At 55.8% G+C, this 15907-nt stretch overlaps 1 protein-coding gene across 5 annotated transcripts in view; it reads left to right on the top strand.

The window, feature by feature from the left end:
* Arvcf (ARVCF delta catenin family member) overlaps positions 1-15570 on the top strand; it is a 50819-nt gene extending 35249 nt beyond the window's left edge. The window contains exons 1-17 of one of the 5 annotated variants that reach the window (XM_038344555.1): positions 606-733; positions 5022-5180; positions 5340-5866; positions 6738-7237; positions 7879-8062; positions 8537-8654; positions 8870-9041; positions 10393-10464; positions 11652-11779; positions 12006-12156; positions 12414-12612; positions 12719-12830; positions 12927-13014; positions 13342-13395; positions 13618-13703; positions 14255-14374; positions 14795-15570. In XM_038344555.1, coding sequence (XP_038200483.1) covers positions 713-733; positions 5022-5180; positions 5340-5866; positions 6738-7237; positions 7879-8062; positions 8537-8654; positions 8870-9041; positions 10393-10464; positions 11652-11779; positions 12006-12156; positions 12414-12612; positions 12719-12830; positions 12927-13014; positions 13342-13395; positions 13618-13703; positions 14255-14362 — 2679 coding nt within the window. In that variant the 5' untranslated portion in view covers positions 606-712 and the 3' untranslated portion in view covers positions 14363-14374; positions 14795-15570. Of the gene's footprint in view, positions 1-605; positions 734-5021; positions 5181-5339; positions 5867-6737; positions 7238-7878; positions 8063-8536; positions 8655-8869; positions 9042-10392; positions 10465-11651; positions 11780-12005; positions 12157-12413; positions 12613-12718; positions 12831-12926; positions 13015-13341; positions 13396-13617; positions 13704-14254; positions 14375-14794 lie in introns of those variants that run through there. The other 4 variants (XM_038344551.1, XM_038344552.1, XM_038344553.1 and 1 more) reach the window with 4 other exon arrangements.
* The last annotated feature ends 337 nt before the right edge of the window (positions 15571-15907 follow it).

Genomic DNA, 15907 nt, shown 5'->3' with positions numbered 1-15907 from the left:
AGCCCCAGTCCAGAGACTTTCTAGCCCAGGGCAATTCCAGGCTTGGCCTTTTGTCCCACTGTGTTATATTGTAATAGCCTTCAGAGGGTGAGAAGATACTGTATTTTGATGGGGAGCTCAAGATACAAACTGGGTACCCTGTGGGGTCATGCACTAAATCCCCATTAAGCTCTGCAGTGACCTTGGCATGGAGACCCATGTGGAGTGAGGACCTGAGAATTTGCGGCTTGGCCATACCAAAACTATGTTTCAAGGAAAGTAACTCACAGGATGAGTAGCTTGTGCCGGGATGGTAACCTTGCCCCTGATCTACACTGTGGGACCTCAGTATACACAACTGTAGAGGAGAACGGGCGTATACACACACATTCACTGTGGGTAGATTGAGACTTCAGGAGAAAGACTTTGCCAAAGTCTCTTAGTGTGGGAATGGGGGTGGGGCACCAAACCTAGGGTGTGATGCTGGGAGCCAAGACCTGGAGCTGGAGACCCGGCAGGCCTAGCTGCAGAGTCCCGCCCCGGCCTATGGGGGGCGGAGCCTTGCCCGCCCCGCCTGGGTGCGCCCCGCCCGATTGGCTGCTGGTTGTGGCCGCTGCCAGGTCCGCCTTCACGAGAGTTGGGAGCGAGTCAGAAGAGCTGGAGCGTCCGAGGCGCCCGGGGACCGCGGTCCAGCTGCCGCCCCCGTCGGCTTGCAGCCTCGAGCCTCGGTCCAATGCCGGCCGAACTCAGACAGGTTGGAAAGAACTCGGTCCCCGCGGTGGGGCGGGAGCGGTGTCCCGAGGCCCCGGCCTACCCGGGAAGACCTGCTTTTGTTTAGGCGAACCGCAAGCCCTCAGCAGCTATTGTCTGCTCTCGAGCCGGCTTTGCTGACCCTGGGGCCAGGAGCGGTGGCGGGAGTGAGCCCGCTGCCCTGCGCGGAGGGGGCGTGTGCGAGGACCATGCACGGCTGTACAAGGGCTAGAGCCCCGCGTGGGGGCGCAAGCCAGGAGACCCTGCGCTTGGATCAAGCATGACTCGAAGGGTGTACCCTTCCGGCCTTGGGACAGGTGGCGGGGGTCGAGGGGGCGGGACACAGGGCCTTCCCAGCGGCCCCTCCCCGAACACAGAGGCCCGCCCCAGCCCAAGGAAGCTGGCCTAGGCCTCTTGCTCCCTGGGGTCTCTCTTGCCTTCCTTTCACCCCTCTTCCTCGTACTTTCCTTACACTCTGGGGAACAGTGGGGCGGCTTCTGGAGGTTTAATGGAAATCCTCTCTGCCGCGGCATTGCACGTGAGAGGAGGGAAAGGGAGGGGCAGTGGTTGGTACTGCCCACGTGTGGTGGCGGGAGGGGTCTGCCGGCAACTAGCCTACATGCCTTCCAATACTGGTGAGGTGCAGGTGTGGAACCTGTATTGTGTTCAGAGAGAGTGGGGCTCATTAATAGGCAGGGAAACTGAGGCTGCATGGAGCAGGGACTAAAAGACCTAAAAGACTCTTGATGGTAGAAGGGAACTCTGTCACACACCTGATGTGGTCCATAGGTTTTGACCGCTGACTGCCCAGGCAGTCGTGGTTTTATGGTTAGTGTGGCTGGGGTCCGGGCTTAAGGAAAGCTGGAATGGTGACACTTAGCCCTCTCCCCAGCTTGTTCAGCCCACCTCATGTCCCTTGGCCTTTTAGCCGCTGTCTAGGGCCACACCCTGCCAGACTCACTGCTCCTGTGAACTGTGGAAGGGTTGTGCAGAGGCTGTGGGCATAAAGGAGGTGGTGTTTTTGTGGTGACCAAGGGCCTGTCTGGTAGGAGATGCCAGCCTGACTTGTCCTACACTCTCCCTAGGAGGGCCATGCTGGAGTTCAGAACTCAATCCATCCATCCACTGATGGGGACCTGGCCCTGGAGGTATAGGCTCCAGGCACGCATTTCACTCACTCTGTGGTTGATGTATGCCAGCAGGGACTGCACAGGGAGGGGGTGGTGCATAAAGGCCCATGGTCTGTTCTGCATAATGTAGACTGTAGATGCTCATCCTTAAAGCCCAGGAGCTGTTGTATTCTAGTACATCTTGGTTTTCTCTCCATGGTTCTGGCATTGGGCATATAGGTGGGATGGGTTCCTATACCCTTCCCTTCTCTGCATGAGGAAGCTGAACTCCCATAGGTTTGTGTTCAGTGCTGTGCTGTGGGGCTCCTCTAGGGAGCATGGTGGCTGGGTAGGTCCTCCACGGGCAGGAAGAGATCTAGCAAACTCCAGGCCTGTGCAGCAACCCCTCTCCTGTCCAGGCCCAGTAATTCCAAAGTTTGGAGGATGGATATGGGGTCTTCAAAAGAAGGGATGAGGCTGGAGCCAGGGAGGGAGTGCAATACATAATTGGCACACACTGTGTTGTGCAGGGCTGTGGCAGTATTCAGAAAGGTGCCCGTGTCTGGTACTGAGAGGAACAGCCCAGAGTCAGCTGTTAGGCTACAGGGAACAAATGCAGGCTGGTCAGTAGGTATGAAACAAGAGACACCCCACCAGCCTTCACTGCTCAATGTCCATTTGGCTGCTTGTTAGCACACCATTCCACGGATCCACCACAAAGAGATCCCAGAAGCTGAGTCCTGGGATGGCCTTGAGCATCTTACTACCAAAGGCCTGTTTCTCCATCTGTGCTACCACTGAAAACCCAGTAGTCAATTGGTAACTGGGTGTCAGTGGTTCCTTCCCTGTGTGTTGGAATCACATGTCAGAGCTAGTACCAATAAAGGTGCAGAGAGGTGGATGGAAGAGAGGGTGCTTTTGAGAACAGGGAGCATGCACATATATCAGTGTACTTGTGCCTGTGTTCTTGACTGGGAAGCTCTTGCATGTGTTTATGCTCCTGTTTGAGGGATTAAGAGACATATGTTTGTTGTGAGTCCAGATCCCTGCCTGTATGTGTGCCCAGGCATGTGTAGCTGGCCTGACTTTCTCAGGAACATGGCTGACTTAACACTCCTGCCTGCCTGGGTGAGGTCATTAACTGCTTTTAGCTTCCTGAGGTCATTTGCTAGCAGAGACTCTTGGAAGCTTGGGATCCCTGGTTCTCCAGAGCACTCCAGTTGCTGTGTGTCATATCCCCAGGGTCTGTTATTCACAGTGCTGTCTCTCCTTCCTTGCTTTACCATCTAGATAAGGAGTAGGGTAGGGTTTTTCTTTGAATGTTTAATATATGTAGATGCATGCAAATATACAAAGGGGCCCTGTCCCCTGGCAGAATGTCCCAAGCAACTTGTCCCCTCAGCCTTGCTCCTCCCCCCCTTCATATCTAGGAATGTAGCCCCTAGGTTCCCCCCTCAAAAAAAAAAAAAAAAAAAAAAAAAAAAAAGCAAAACCCAAAAAAAGCAAGAAGAAAGAAAGAAAGGAAGAAAGAAAGAAAGAAATAACCCTCTTGACTAGCTCCCCAGGATCCAGTAGTGAGAGCTAGGGCTTGAAACTCAGTCACCAAACAGAGATGGGACAGCCCAGGCCTCAGCACAGAGCCGTCCCTACTACCCAGTGTCCTTGGAGAAGTGCCCAGGTCACCCATCCTGGCATCTTTCCAGTTGTCCCCACATTGGGCCTCATCTATTTCTCTTTCCCAGGGAACAGGGTCTCCTCTTCCTGGCCAGGTCCCAGCAGACATTCCATCTCATCCCTAGGCTAGGAAAGTAACTGGTAAGGCACCGTCCCAAAGAGGTGAGGCAAAGCTCAAAGGATTCTTGTTAAATGGATTTCTAAGATCCCTCTGCTAATACCTCTGAAGTGCAAACCTCTCCTCTTAAATCTCCAAGGTCCTGCTCCTGAGGGAGGGAGAGCTGTGCTCTGTGCCTCCAGTGTCCTGTGTTGCCAGAGCCCAGGAGATGTCCTGTCATGCTAGTGATACACTTGTGCTCTTACACTTGTCTGTGTCAGGCCAGGAGCTGGCCTGAGAAGGTTTCCTGTCCTCGTGATCTCTGCAGGAAGACCTGTTATGGGGGCACAGCCTGGCCCCTGCTTAGCACAGCTCCCAGGCCAGGGAAGGGCACTGTGGCTCCGGAGGTGGGGGAGATGCAGTCTGAACTACTAACCCTCCCTGGGCCTTGGGTGGGCGAGGCACAGTCTTCTCCTGACCTAGCCATGGCTATAAAGGAATGTGTCCCCTCTGACCCGCCCACAGTAGCTTGAGTTCCAACCCCTGTCCAGGCCAGATGCCAACCCCAAGATGTGGACAGGGTGAGGCCCTGGGCCCAAGGCAGACCGTGACTCTCAGATCCACTTGCCACTCTGCCCAGCAGGAACTGACCAGTCTTTTTTGGAGTTGGTTACCACACTGGCTAATCTGACTAATACAAGTGAGCCCCAGTCCTTAACTATCTTCCCCAGAATTCCCACATCATTCCTCTGTGCAGGGCGGTGGCAAGGTGGCTGCAGGCAGGAATCCATATGTCTAATGTATGATACAATACCTGGTCTCCATGTCCCAAGAGCATGTGGGCTGAAGGAGCAAGGGTATTGTAGCACTGTGGGCACCTGGTGTACTCTAGAAGGTGGGTATCTCGGAACTGTGAATATTCTTGGCTGATCTTGGCACATGGTTGTGTGAGCTGTGCTGAATCTGTGACTCTAAGCCTTGGCCATCAGAGTTTATGGAGTAGGATGGGGAGGAAAATTGGCCTGAGGAGGACGGTGATGTCAGAATATCTTGCAGGACCTTCTTCGTTCCTCTTTAGGCCTAGAGAAGCCTGAGGTAGAGCCATGCAGCTCAGGGGAGGCCACCTTGCACCTACGAGAATTGAGCCACCCTGGCTTTGTCAGGGCACTAGAGCCCTGACAAAGGCTCTAGAGCCACCGGGTCCATACACTGCTTTCTTGTCCATCAGGTCACCAAGAAAGTCAAGATTGTGACCACAAGGACAGTATGCCAGGTGTCTTTGGGTTCAGATGGACTCCCCTTGCACTTCCTCCCAAGGTTGAAGAACTAATGACCCCTGGTGCATGCTCAGCAGAAATCCAAGGCAGAGTCTGTGGGGCATGGAGCTTTGACTTCTGATACCATTCTCCTAGGAGCAGAGCCCGGGTAGCCAGGCATCGCTGGCCACGATGCCAGAGGCACCTGAGGTGCTGGAGGAGACAGTGACAGTAGAGGAAGACCCTGGCACGCCCACCTCCCACGTGTCCATCGTCACATCAGAAGATGGTACAACCCGGCGCACTGAGACTAAGGTATGGCTGGGCCCAGGCAAGAAGAGGGAAGCTTGGACAACCACAGCCATCCCTCTGTGGAACAGGCATGTGAGCTGGCCCCTTAAGGACCACTTGCTGTTTGGATGAAGAACCCTGGCACTGTCCACCAAGCCCATATGCTACTTTCTTATCCATCAGGTCACCAAGACGGTCAAGACTGTGACTACAAGGACAGTACGCCAGGTACCTTTGGGCCCAGATGGACTCCCCTTGCTGGACGGTGGCCCCTCACTTGGCTCTTTTACTGATGGGCCCCTGGACCGTCATTTCCTTCTGCGTGGTGGTGGTCCAGCAGCCACACTCTCCCGAGCCTACCTCAGCAGTGGAGGTGGCTTTTCTGATGGCCCCGAGCCCCGTGATATCCCAGGCTATGGCAGCCTGTCCCGAGGGCTTGGGGTACGGCCCCCGCGTACTGGTCTCTTGGGCCCGGGGCCTGGTGATGGTTGCTTTACACTGCCTGGCCGCCGTGAAGCCTTCCCCATGGGCTCTGAGCCTGGACCACCAAGTGGCCGCTCCCTGCCCGAGCACTTCCAAGCTGAGCCATATGGACTTGAGGATGATACGCGGAGCCTGGCTGCCGATGATGAAGGTGGCCCTGACCTGGAGCCTGACTATGGCACAGCAGCACGGAGGAGACCTGAGTATGGGCGGGGCGTTCGTGCCAGGTGAGCACCTGTTGCTTGTGACTGCCTCTTCTGGGGATTCTGTCTTCCACTTTCCAGCTACAGAGTATCCCACAGGTCAGCAGGCTACATCTCAGTTAGAACTGGCTTCATCTCTTCTCAGGAACAGGCCTGGGATGGTAAACAGTAAGCTGGTGTCGCTGTCCTAATAGCCAGCTGGCCATGAAGACCCAGGCTTCAGATGCTTATGGTCTGACTCTGCTTAAGGCCTCCGATGTTTCTATGCCGAAGTCTCCACCATGCACCCTAGCTGAGACCCAGAGGCTTGGTCCTTCTTGTCATGGCCCTTGATCCCGCTCTTTATGCCCTTCCTATTTATATCTGTAACATGGAAACATGACCACAACCTGTGTCTGGAGTTTCCTTTGTGACTCTGGGCAAATTATTTGACCTTCCTAGCCTCAGACCCTTCCTTGAGAAGCGAGTTTGAGAGTTCATAGAGCCAAAGACATGCCTCATCAGATGGTCTGACTGGAGTGGCCATTCTCAGGGAGGATATTCTACCCTTTACATGCTGGTATAGTGAGCTGATGTTACAGAAAGGAGGTGAGGTTCCTGGCCTGTCACTGACAGATGCCACATCAAGCCACATTAAGCCATGGTTAAGTAACACTGTTAATGAGTGGACATTCCCGAGGGATGTAAGCCCATTAATGGCTGCATTTGTCTGTAACCCTGACCTTGCACTGACTGGGCTGGGGTAGAACTTTTGGTGTCCACACTGTGTTTGGGGCTGAGATACAAAATGCTGTCAGTTCCTCTTAGCAGAGAATTCCCGGACCCCTAAACAGGGTAGGGGGGTAGGGCTACTGACTACTGTGAAGGTGTTGACAGGACCTGCTCACCCACACAGGGCCTTTGAGGACACAGCAGACGATGCTGGTGAGCTGATAGACGAGCGGCCTCCATTCCCAGCAGCAACGGCCCCTCTGGCCCAGCCTGAGAGGGGCAGCCTGGGCAGCTTGGACCGAGTGGTGCGGCGCTCGCCTTCAGTGGATAGTGCCCGCAAGGAGCCACGCTGGCGGGACCCCGAGCTGCCAGAGGTGCTGGCCATGCTGCGGCACCCTATGGACCCTGTGAAAGCCAACGCCGCAGCCTATCTGCAGCACCTCTGTTTTGAGAACGAGGGCGTCAAGCGGCGAGTGCGGCAGCTGCGTGGGCTGCCTCTGCTGGTGGCATTATTAGATCACCCTCGGGCTGAGGTGCGGCGCCGGGCCTGTGGGGCGCTGCGCAACCTCTCCTATGGTCGTGATGCTGACAACAAGGCTGCCATCCGGGACTGCGGGGGTGTGCCAGCCCTGGTGCGCCTGTTGCGGGCTGCCCGTGACAATGAGGTCCGTGAGCTGGTCACTGGTGAGTGGGCCTTGGCCATGGCCGACAAGAGCATGGCTTAGCCCGTAAGTGGGGAAACAGGAGTATAGCAGACCTAGGTGCTGGGACGGGTCCCCAACTCTCTCAGCCACGGGGTTGCTGGGACCAGACCCTACCTCCCTGCTTCCTTACCTGTGTAAGTACAAGAGTAGAGCTTGTGCCATGAAGAGCTGTGTGTGTGTGGGGTTACAGGGCCAAATTACAACCCTTTGGTGTCAGGAGCATTTGCCAGTCCACCCGCTCATGTGGCAGGAACTGGATGGGATAAACTGTCACTGCCTATGCCTCTCTTATAATTTGTCCCTTCCCTGTTAGCTGAAAGCTACCATTAGGTGCTGCCAGTACAACTTGCCCAGGCTCTGTGGGGCCCTTGAACCTCTTACAACTTTTACTGCTTCTAACTCTTACTTGAGCTGGGTGTCACTCAGTGGCAGTGCTTGCCTGACATGCACAGGCCCTAGGTGCCATCCCTGGCACAACCTAAAAAACGAAAACCCAATGGCAGCTATGCTAGCGTCATGTATCCGCTGGAGGACAAAGAGGGAAAGATCACAAGTGTCATCCCTGGGGAGGCCAAGGCAGGAGGGCCATGGTCAACAGTATTGACTAGTGGCACATTACAGGCACACTCTGGAACCTGTCATCCTATGAGCCCCTGAAGATGGTCATCATTGACCACGGCTTACAGACGCTGACCCATGAGGTCATCGTGCCCCACTCAGGCTGGGAGCGAGAGCCTAATGAAGACTCGAAGCCCCGGGATGCCGAGTGGACAACAGTCTTCAAGAACACATCAGGCTGCCTGAGGTGTGGGCAGGGGTGGGGCATAGGTCAGATCTGCAGGGTGTCAGGAGCTGCCATGCTCACAGCTCAGCTTGTCCAATCTTAGGAGCTTTGAACCACATCCTGAGTCCCTGGGTTTTCCAGTGGCCTTGTCCTCACACCCACTTCCTAAGTCTCTGAAGTCCTGCTTGTCTGTCAGTTTGATACCACCGTGACCCTGGAGGGTCCTGGTATTGAGGCAATGGGGCAGATTTGCCTGAATATCATGGATTCTGGCTCATCTCGATCCTATTCCAGGCCAACTGGGAGCCAGGGAATCAACTTTATCCCCGACAGATACAAGGCCCCACTGCCCGGGGCAATCAGGCCACCCTGTTCTCTTTCACTGTGATCCAGAGGACCCATTGTGCAGATGAAAGCCACGGAGGCCTAATGGGCTGGGGAGTTCCGGGGGGGCAAGAATAGGGGTCATTGGTGGTCCTGCTCTCTTCCACCCAGGAATGTGAGCTCGGATGGTGCAGAGGCCCGCCGGCGACTCCGCGAGTGCGAAGGGCTGGTGGACGCACTCCTGCATGCCCTGCAGTCCGCTGTGGGCAGGAAGGACACAGACAATAAGGTGGGTGGGACAGATGGAAACAGCCTTCCTTTCAGGTTCTCAGAGCCCAAGGGCCACAGGAACAGGACCCAAGGGCGTGGGAGCTCCCTAGAATGGCACCAACGGGAGCAGATAGTAATTACCCAGAGCAGGGGACATGGTCCCTCGGGCAGTTCTCCCAGCTTAGGCTGACAGCGCCTTGTCCAGTGTCCCAACCAGGCCACTTCTTCCCACAGTCAGTAGAGAACTGCGTGTGCATCATGCGGAACCTGTCCTACCACGTGCACAAGGAGGTTCCAGGAGCTGACAGGTACCAGGAGGCCGAGCCTGGCATCCAGGGCAGTGCTACAGCCTCTCAGCGTCGGAGGAAGGATGACGCCAGCTGCTTTGGTGGCAAAAAGGCCAAAGGTGGGTGGGTGAGCCTGGGATACATCTCTTTCCCACTGGTCCCAGGGCTCAGGGCTTTCCATGCCCACGGCAGGTGTTCCTGGAGGCTAGAAGACATCCAATCAGCCCCCATGGGCATGCAGCAAGTTGGGAAAGGTGCAGACCCAAGGCCCAACTTTAATCCTTTTCTGTGGGCCATGGTGTAGTATCCACCTTTGTCTTTCTACTCTTGGGAAGGATTCTGAGGGCCACAAAGGACACGACATGGCTGTTCACAGAACTGCCTGTAGTCCTTTCCTCCACTTGGCCAGGCACCCTCAGCACCTGCAAGGTACAGGTGTCAGGTACCTGCATCCTCCAGCAGTGGCAATGGGACAGGCACATTTCCTTCACCTGCCCCTGACCCTAGGTCTTCCCTGTGCCTTATGGATACTGAGCCCCCAGAATTCCTGGAATGAGGTTGCACAGCCTGCTTGCTTGGCCTGGCATGGGTGGGAGTATGAGTCATGGGAGGGTACTCTGCTGAGGCTCATCTCCTCTTTCCTGTGCTTCCTCCGGCCGCCCAGAGGAGTGGTTCCAAGGTGAGTCCCTGCTTGTTCTGCTGTCCAGGTCTGGCAAGGGCAGTGGGCAACAGAGTGACATTCATGTTCCCTAAGCTCAGACAGTGATCTCCATGACAACTATAGGGCAGCTGGGATGCCTTCCAGCCTCCAGGCCCTGCCCCACCCCCAGTCCCCTGGAAGGGCAGCCATCTCCATGACAACAGCATAGACATGACAGAGGCTGGAATGCTGGCTCTGGACTGGTGGGAGGCCCAGGGGCTGCTGCTTACAAAGTCAGAACAAACTACTAAGGCAGCACTGGGACCAAGCAAACAGTGGGCAGGGTCCAGGGAGTGGCCAGCACAGGGGACCATCTGCCCCTCTGATGAAGTGGGTGATAGGTGGCACAGAAGCAGGGCAGGGGCACCAGGTCATCTGTAGTGGATTGCTGCCTGCTAGAGCTCCTTCAGCTGAAGGGGCTGAGAGTTCAAATTGGCTTCTATAGGGACTCAGCCCAGATACGGTTATCCTTCAGTACAGTAAAGGTTGGCCCATATCTGGCCCCCAGCTGGGGGCAGTTTTCCTCTTGGATGGAACTTTTTGGCCCAGTCCTGCTGCACTGTAGCTTAGCGTGCTGTGTCACTGACCCTGATGAGAGGCGAGGTCTAGGTTAGGCTGGTGCTAGGCTCCACTGCCACCCATGTCCTGGGCCAGCCTGCTTCCTTACTCTGAGGACAGAACATCTCTGCCAGGGTATTCTTAGTACCCAGTCCCTATATACTTGTCCCCCATGGACGTATCCCTCAGTGCCTACCACCCTTCTCTTCCAGGGAAGAAGGATGGAGAGATGGACCGGAACTTTGACACACTGGACCTGCCCAAACGTACTGAGGCTGCCAAAGGTGAATGGGTAAAGCGGCAGAGCTAGGGAGCCTGGGGCCTGTGCTGGCCGGGGGGGGGGGGGGGGGGGGGGGGGGAGGGAGGCGGGGTCAAGGCTTTGTGCCATTGAGCAGGCCTAGAAGACTGGGCTGGAGGGTCAGATACGCAAACAACCTCATCCATCAGAATTCAGTTTTCTAAAGAATGGTTGGGGCTTGACACCGCCCGAGGGTTCAGTCAGTGTGCACAGTGTTTCAGGTAAACTTTCAGTCTCAGCAAGTGAGGTGGACTGGAGGGACACTGACGGTGACTCAGCCATGTTACTTGTAGAGGGTATGACCCAGGGGCCAGGGTCTGAGGATGGGCTTCTGCAGTCCGGGGTGGATCACCCCTGCTGTTTGTTATGTCTGCTGCACTTCAGTGTGCACTGACATTGTGCTTTGCACTGGGAACTGACAGTTAGTGAGAGAAAAGATTACCTTGGTGGGGCCCAGGATATCAGAAGAACCCAGATGCCCCAAACTGAGAGATGGAAGAGCTCAGGCCCAGTAGCCAGCCTGTGTAGATGCCCTGAGAGGATAATGTGTCTGGAGAACTTGGGGAGCAGGAGACCCAGCAGGCTGGAGTGGAGGGAGAATGGGCACAAGGGGAAGGGGAAAGGTGAGATGTGGGGTGTGGGAGTTATATCCTGGGCTAGGGAGATGCTCTGGTCTCACACAGGCAGGCTTGAAGGCACCTTAGCTCGTATCCTTGAGGCCTTCTGCTGGACACCTTGCTGCCAGGCTGGGACTCAGTTTCTGGGGAGCCTGGAATGGTTGCCTGGGATGCAGGGGTCCCAGCTATACAGTCTGTTACTTACTGGTGAAAGAGGCCCCTATTGTCAGAGAGCCTTGTGTTTAGGGGTGCTGGCCTGGTCATACCCAGGGAAGGTGAGTTCTATTGCTAAAGAAGTAGCTCAGTGCCCATCTCCCTCTACCATACCTCCTGGATGTGCAGGCTCCACTATTTCTTTGCAAGCAGGGTTAAGGAAGGAATGGCCTCGTCTACCTGCTCTGCCTCCTGGCTGACTGGGACACTAATTGATACTAAATCTGACTTGACTGTTCAGTATCCGCCCCTGCAGCCCACCCTAGCTTCGGAACAATGAATAAGAAGGGGCTGCAGGAGTGGGGAGTTACACCTTGACGGGCTGCCATTGCCTTGTGTCTAGGCTTTGAGCTGCTATACCAGCCCGAGGTGGTACGTCTCTACCTCTCACTCCTTACGGAGAGCCGGAACTTCAACACCCTAGAAGCTGCAGCTGGTGCCCTGCAAAACCTAAGTGCTGGCAACTGGACGGTGAGGAGTGAGGTCGGCAGGGAGGGCAAGACCTGGACAGGGGGATTCCAGACACCCCACTGGTTCTGCCTTGAGCCCTTACCTCCATCTGGGCCTGTAGGAGGAGAGGGGACAGCACATCCTCAGGGTCAGGTGGCACTGAGCACTGTGCCCTGGCCAGCGTGCTTGGTGTGGTATTGTGCAAGGTAACTCCCCTGAGTATTCACCTCGTGTGCCACCCTCACAGTGGGCCACATACATCCGTGCCACAGTACGCAAGGAACGTGGGCTGCCGGTGCTGGTGGAATTGCTACAGTCTGAGACCGACAAGGTGGTGCGTGCTGTCGCCATTGCACTGCGCAACCTTTCACTCGACCAGCGTAACAAAGACCTCATCGGTGAGGATGCTGACGGGTCTGACCCAGAGCTTGTGAAGCAGGACAGGTGTTGGGGACAGGTTGTTGGAGGATGGGCCCATGAGGTTGGGCTGGTCTTATGTTGGACTGTGGGAGCTTAGGTCTTCCTCTCCCAGTTCTTGAGGCTCAACCTTTTAAAAGCTCTAGGGTTGTGGCAGGGTAATAGTCTCTGTCTGAACACTGCTCCTTCCCCCAGGGATAGGGCAGAGATGAGTCCTAACATCTGACCCCACCTTTAGGGAGCTACGCCATGACAGAGCTGGTGCGGAATGTTCGCAATGCACAGGCACCTATTCACCCTAGTGCCCACCTGGAGGAGGATACGGTGGTAGCTGTGCTCAACACCATCCATGAGATTGTGTCCGATAGCCTGGACAATGCTCGCTCCCTCCTGCAGGCCCGTGGTGTGCCTGCACTGGTGGCACTTGTGGCCTCCAGGTGGGTGAAAGCAGGGCCTGCTGAGGGCAGGGTGGGCTTGGGAGGGGTGAAGGGAGACTGTAAGAGGTAGACCACTGACCCCAACCCTGGCTGCTGCTTGCTGCAGCCAGTCAGTGCGGGAGGCCAAGGCTGCATCGCACGTGCTACAGACTGTGTGGAGCTACAAGGAGCTGCGAGGAGCCCTACAGAGGGATGGCTGGAACAAGACACGCTTCCAGGTGCACCTGCCCCGCCTTCTCTCTCACTTTGCCAGGTCTGCTCCAAGCAGGAGTGTCAAGGGCCTTACCTCTTATTTGTATTTTGTGCCTCCTTAGTCTGCTAGCACTGCCAGAGGACACAAAGGAACACCAAGTCCTGGGGGCTTTGATGACAGCACACTGCCACTGGTGGACAAGAACCCTGGTGAGCACAAGCTGGGGACGGGGACATGGAGCTTAGCCCTAAAGCTTGGGAGTAGCTCCCCTCTGCGAATGCACAAGGCTGGTGGGGTTGGGGAGACAGGGCTGTCCTGTTAAGACGGCTCAGTGCTTGAGGCTTTTCATGCAGTCAGCCTCCTGGGAACTCGTCTTCTGTGGCTGCCCAGGAAGCCAGGGTGGTGGCAGCAGGCAGAGACTGGAAAGGAGTGCTAAGCGTTAGAGTCACTGAGGACTGTCCTGTGGCAAGCTTGTCTGCACTGCCCTCCCTGTGCCTGCCCACTGCTCACAGATAGACACTGCTCATGCCTTGCAGATGGGGAGAAGTCAGCCCCCCGAGATGTGATCCTCATGGATACACTTGGTCCAGGTAAGTGCATGTGTGCAGGGAAGAAGACTGGGAAGATAAAATGGTAAAATGTCATTTTCTATGTGGAGAGGTGGTGTGGAGGCCTCAGGGCAGGTTGGATCTGGCACTGAGATCCAAAGTCCCCTGTCCCAGGACTTTCTGATCTGGACTGAAAGATCATCTGTCCCTGTGGTGCCTTCCCCAGGAGGGCTCCGTCATTCCCTGCTCTGTTCCACTCTACAGATGGGTATGCCACAGTTGACCGGAGGGAACGGAGGACACTAGGCAGTGACTCCACAGGGGAGACCTCAGAGAAGGAACTGTTGAAAGTGAGTGACAGTGAGCAAGTACCCAGGGAGGCTTTATGTTTAGGGCTTGGCAAGAGAACAGCCATGTAGTGCTAAGTTTGATCAGGGCTCTGGAACGTGGCTGGAGTGGCACTCACTTGCTAGACCCAGAAAGTAGCCCACACATCAGTGGACTGTGGTACTGAGGGTTCAGTGCAGACACCTGCGCAAAGGAATGGACAGGGCACTGGCTGCATAGAACCAGAGTCTGAGCAAGTGGATCTGTACCTTTCTCTTATGTGTGTGGGGGCAGGGTATCCACCATGGTCCCCTGAAAGGGAAAGCATCTGCCACCTACTTTGTGCCAGTATCCTGGCATCATGTACCAGCCTCTGGTATATCCATGTGCCACCCATACGGAGTGCGAGCCACACTAGTTCCAGAGTGTCACTCCCCTGTACTGCCTGGCAGGCCCACCTTAGATCGTACCCCTTCCTTGTCCACATCGACCAGCCTAATCTGCCCTTAGTTGCAGTTAACCTGCTTTTTTTCCTGCTTCTAACTCCTGTCTGCCTACTTGCCATGCGCTGCAGCCCGACCCTGGCAGGAAGGCCCCTCCGCCTGGGCCCAGCAGGCCTTCGGTCAGGCTGGTGGACGCCGTGGGGGATGCTAAGCCTCAGCCTGTTGACTCCTGGGTCTAGCTTGCATGCCTGGTATGTTCCTTCATTTGGTTGGTTTTCCCATCTGTGGATTGGGGCTTCTTGTCTATTTCTGCTTGCTGTTTGTCTGAGCTTCCTGTGTGAGCCCTGGTAGGACCCAGGAAGACTCTCCCAGAGCTCACAGGCCTGTTCCTGCCCTTCCTGCCCCCAGAGATCAGGGTCCTGGGGAGACATGCCCTCTATTTCCTCAAATACTCCTATCACAGGACCCTTTGAAGACCAGTTAAACAGGCCTGGCCCTATTGTCAAGGCTCTTGGCATGGCCCACCCTTCAATCCACAGCCACTGCTTCTGTGTGGTCTCTGCAGGCAGCTGCCCTGTGTGGAGGCTCCCAAGTCACCCTGCTACGTTTTGCTGGCTTTGTTGACTCTCTGGGCTCCCAGCTACAGCATCTGTCTTTGTCTTCTTTTGCAGGGCCCTGGCCCAGCTGTTTGTTCTTAGGGATCACATCGCAATAGTTGGAAGGGCCATCTTGAGCAGAGCCAATCCTGGAGCCGGGAGTCCCACCCCTGTGTGGCGGGTTGGCCAAGCCTCCTGTCCCAAGCCAGGGCCTGACTTTCTGAATATCCCTTCTGTCTTACCCTCCCCTCTCCTCCACTCTCCTGATCTAACTCTCCAGGCCTGAGTTAGCTGTTTACTGACATGGTGCTGTGTAGTGGGAAAAGAGAGGGGTGGGAGTCCCCACACACAGTGCCACAGAAGAGCAAATAGAGCCTGGAGTGGAGGTCTTGGAGCAGGCAATGGGACAGTTGGGGGGAGGGGGATTTGGAAAAGAACGTGGCTAAGGGTGGCTGGAGTACTACCATGCATGCAGGCTGACCGCAGTGAGGGCTGCTCCAGGAGAGTCCAGGCAGGGACGTTTAGGAGGCAGACAACTTGGGGGACAAGCTGTGCTTGCCCCCAGCCCCTGTCCTTGGATTCCTAGGACATCTTCCCTCTGCTGTGTACTCCTCCTGAGCTGCCTGTGGCTGGGGCCACTCTGGCTGTTGCATCTGCATCTGCCTAGAACCTCAAGTAACCTCGGGGCCTGAGTGCCAGCAGCAGCGGGGAACTGCTCTTCAGTGCCTGCTCTTTGGGACTTAATGAAGAAAACTGACACAAAGCATTCAAAATGAAACCAAAATAAGACTGTATCAGCAAACATTGAAATTTTTGTAAGAAAATTTAAAGATTAAAAAGCAGCAAAGGAACTGCCTGTCTTCTGACTCAGCTCACCAAAGCAGCCGGCACCTCCGACTACAGAGGAGGGCACATCCCACTGGGTTAACTGAGCCACTGCTGCCACCTAGTGATGACAGTTTCCTGAAGTCCCCTTGCAGTGGGGGTAGGGTGGGGGAAGGCCTTGCCCCTGGCCTCCAGCACCTTGGCTCCCTTTGGCACCCCCAGCCCAGGAGGGGCCTGCTGACTGACTGACCTGGGCACAGGTGGGACCAGCTGAGGTGGGGTTGATCTTTGTGTCTAATCCTGGAAACAGGCCCCTTCTGAGATCTTGAGGAACCTCTTGGAAGAGAAGGTGGGGGCTAGGGC

This window comes from Arvicola amphibius, chromosome 10, assembly GCF_903992535.2.
Source record: "Arvicola amphibius chromosome 10, mArvAmp1.2, whole genome shotgun sequence".
Classification (NCBI taxonomy): domain Eukaryota; kingdom Metazoa; phylum Chordata; class Mammalia; order Rodentia; family Cricetidae; genus Arvicola; species Arvicola amphibius.
Note: the sequence above shows the minus strand (reverse complement) of the source record. Positions and strands in the feature narration are given on the sequence as shown.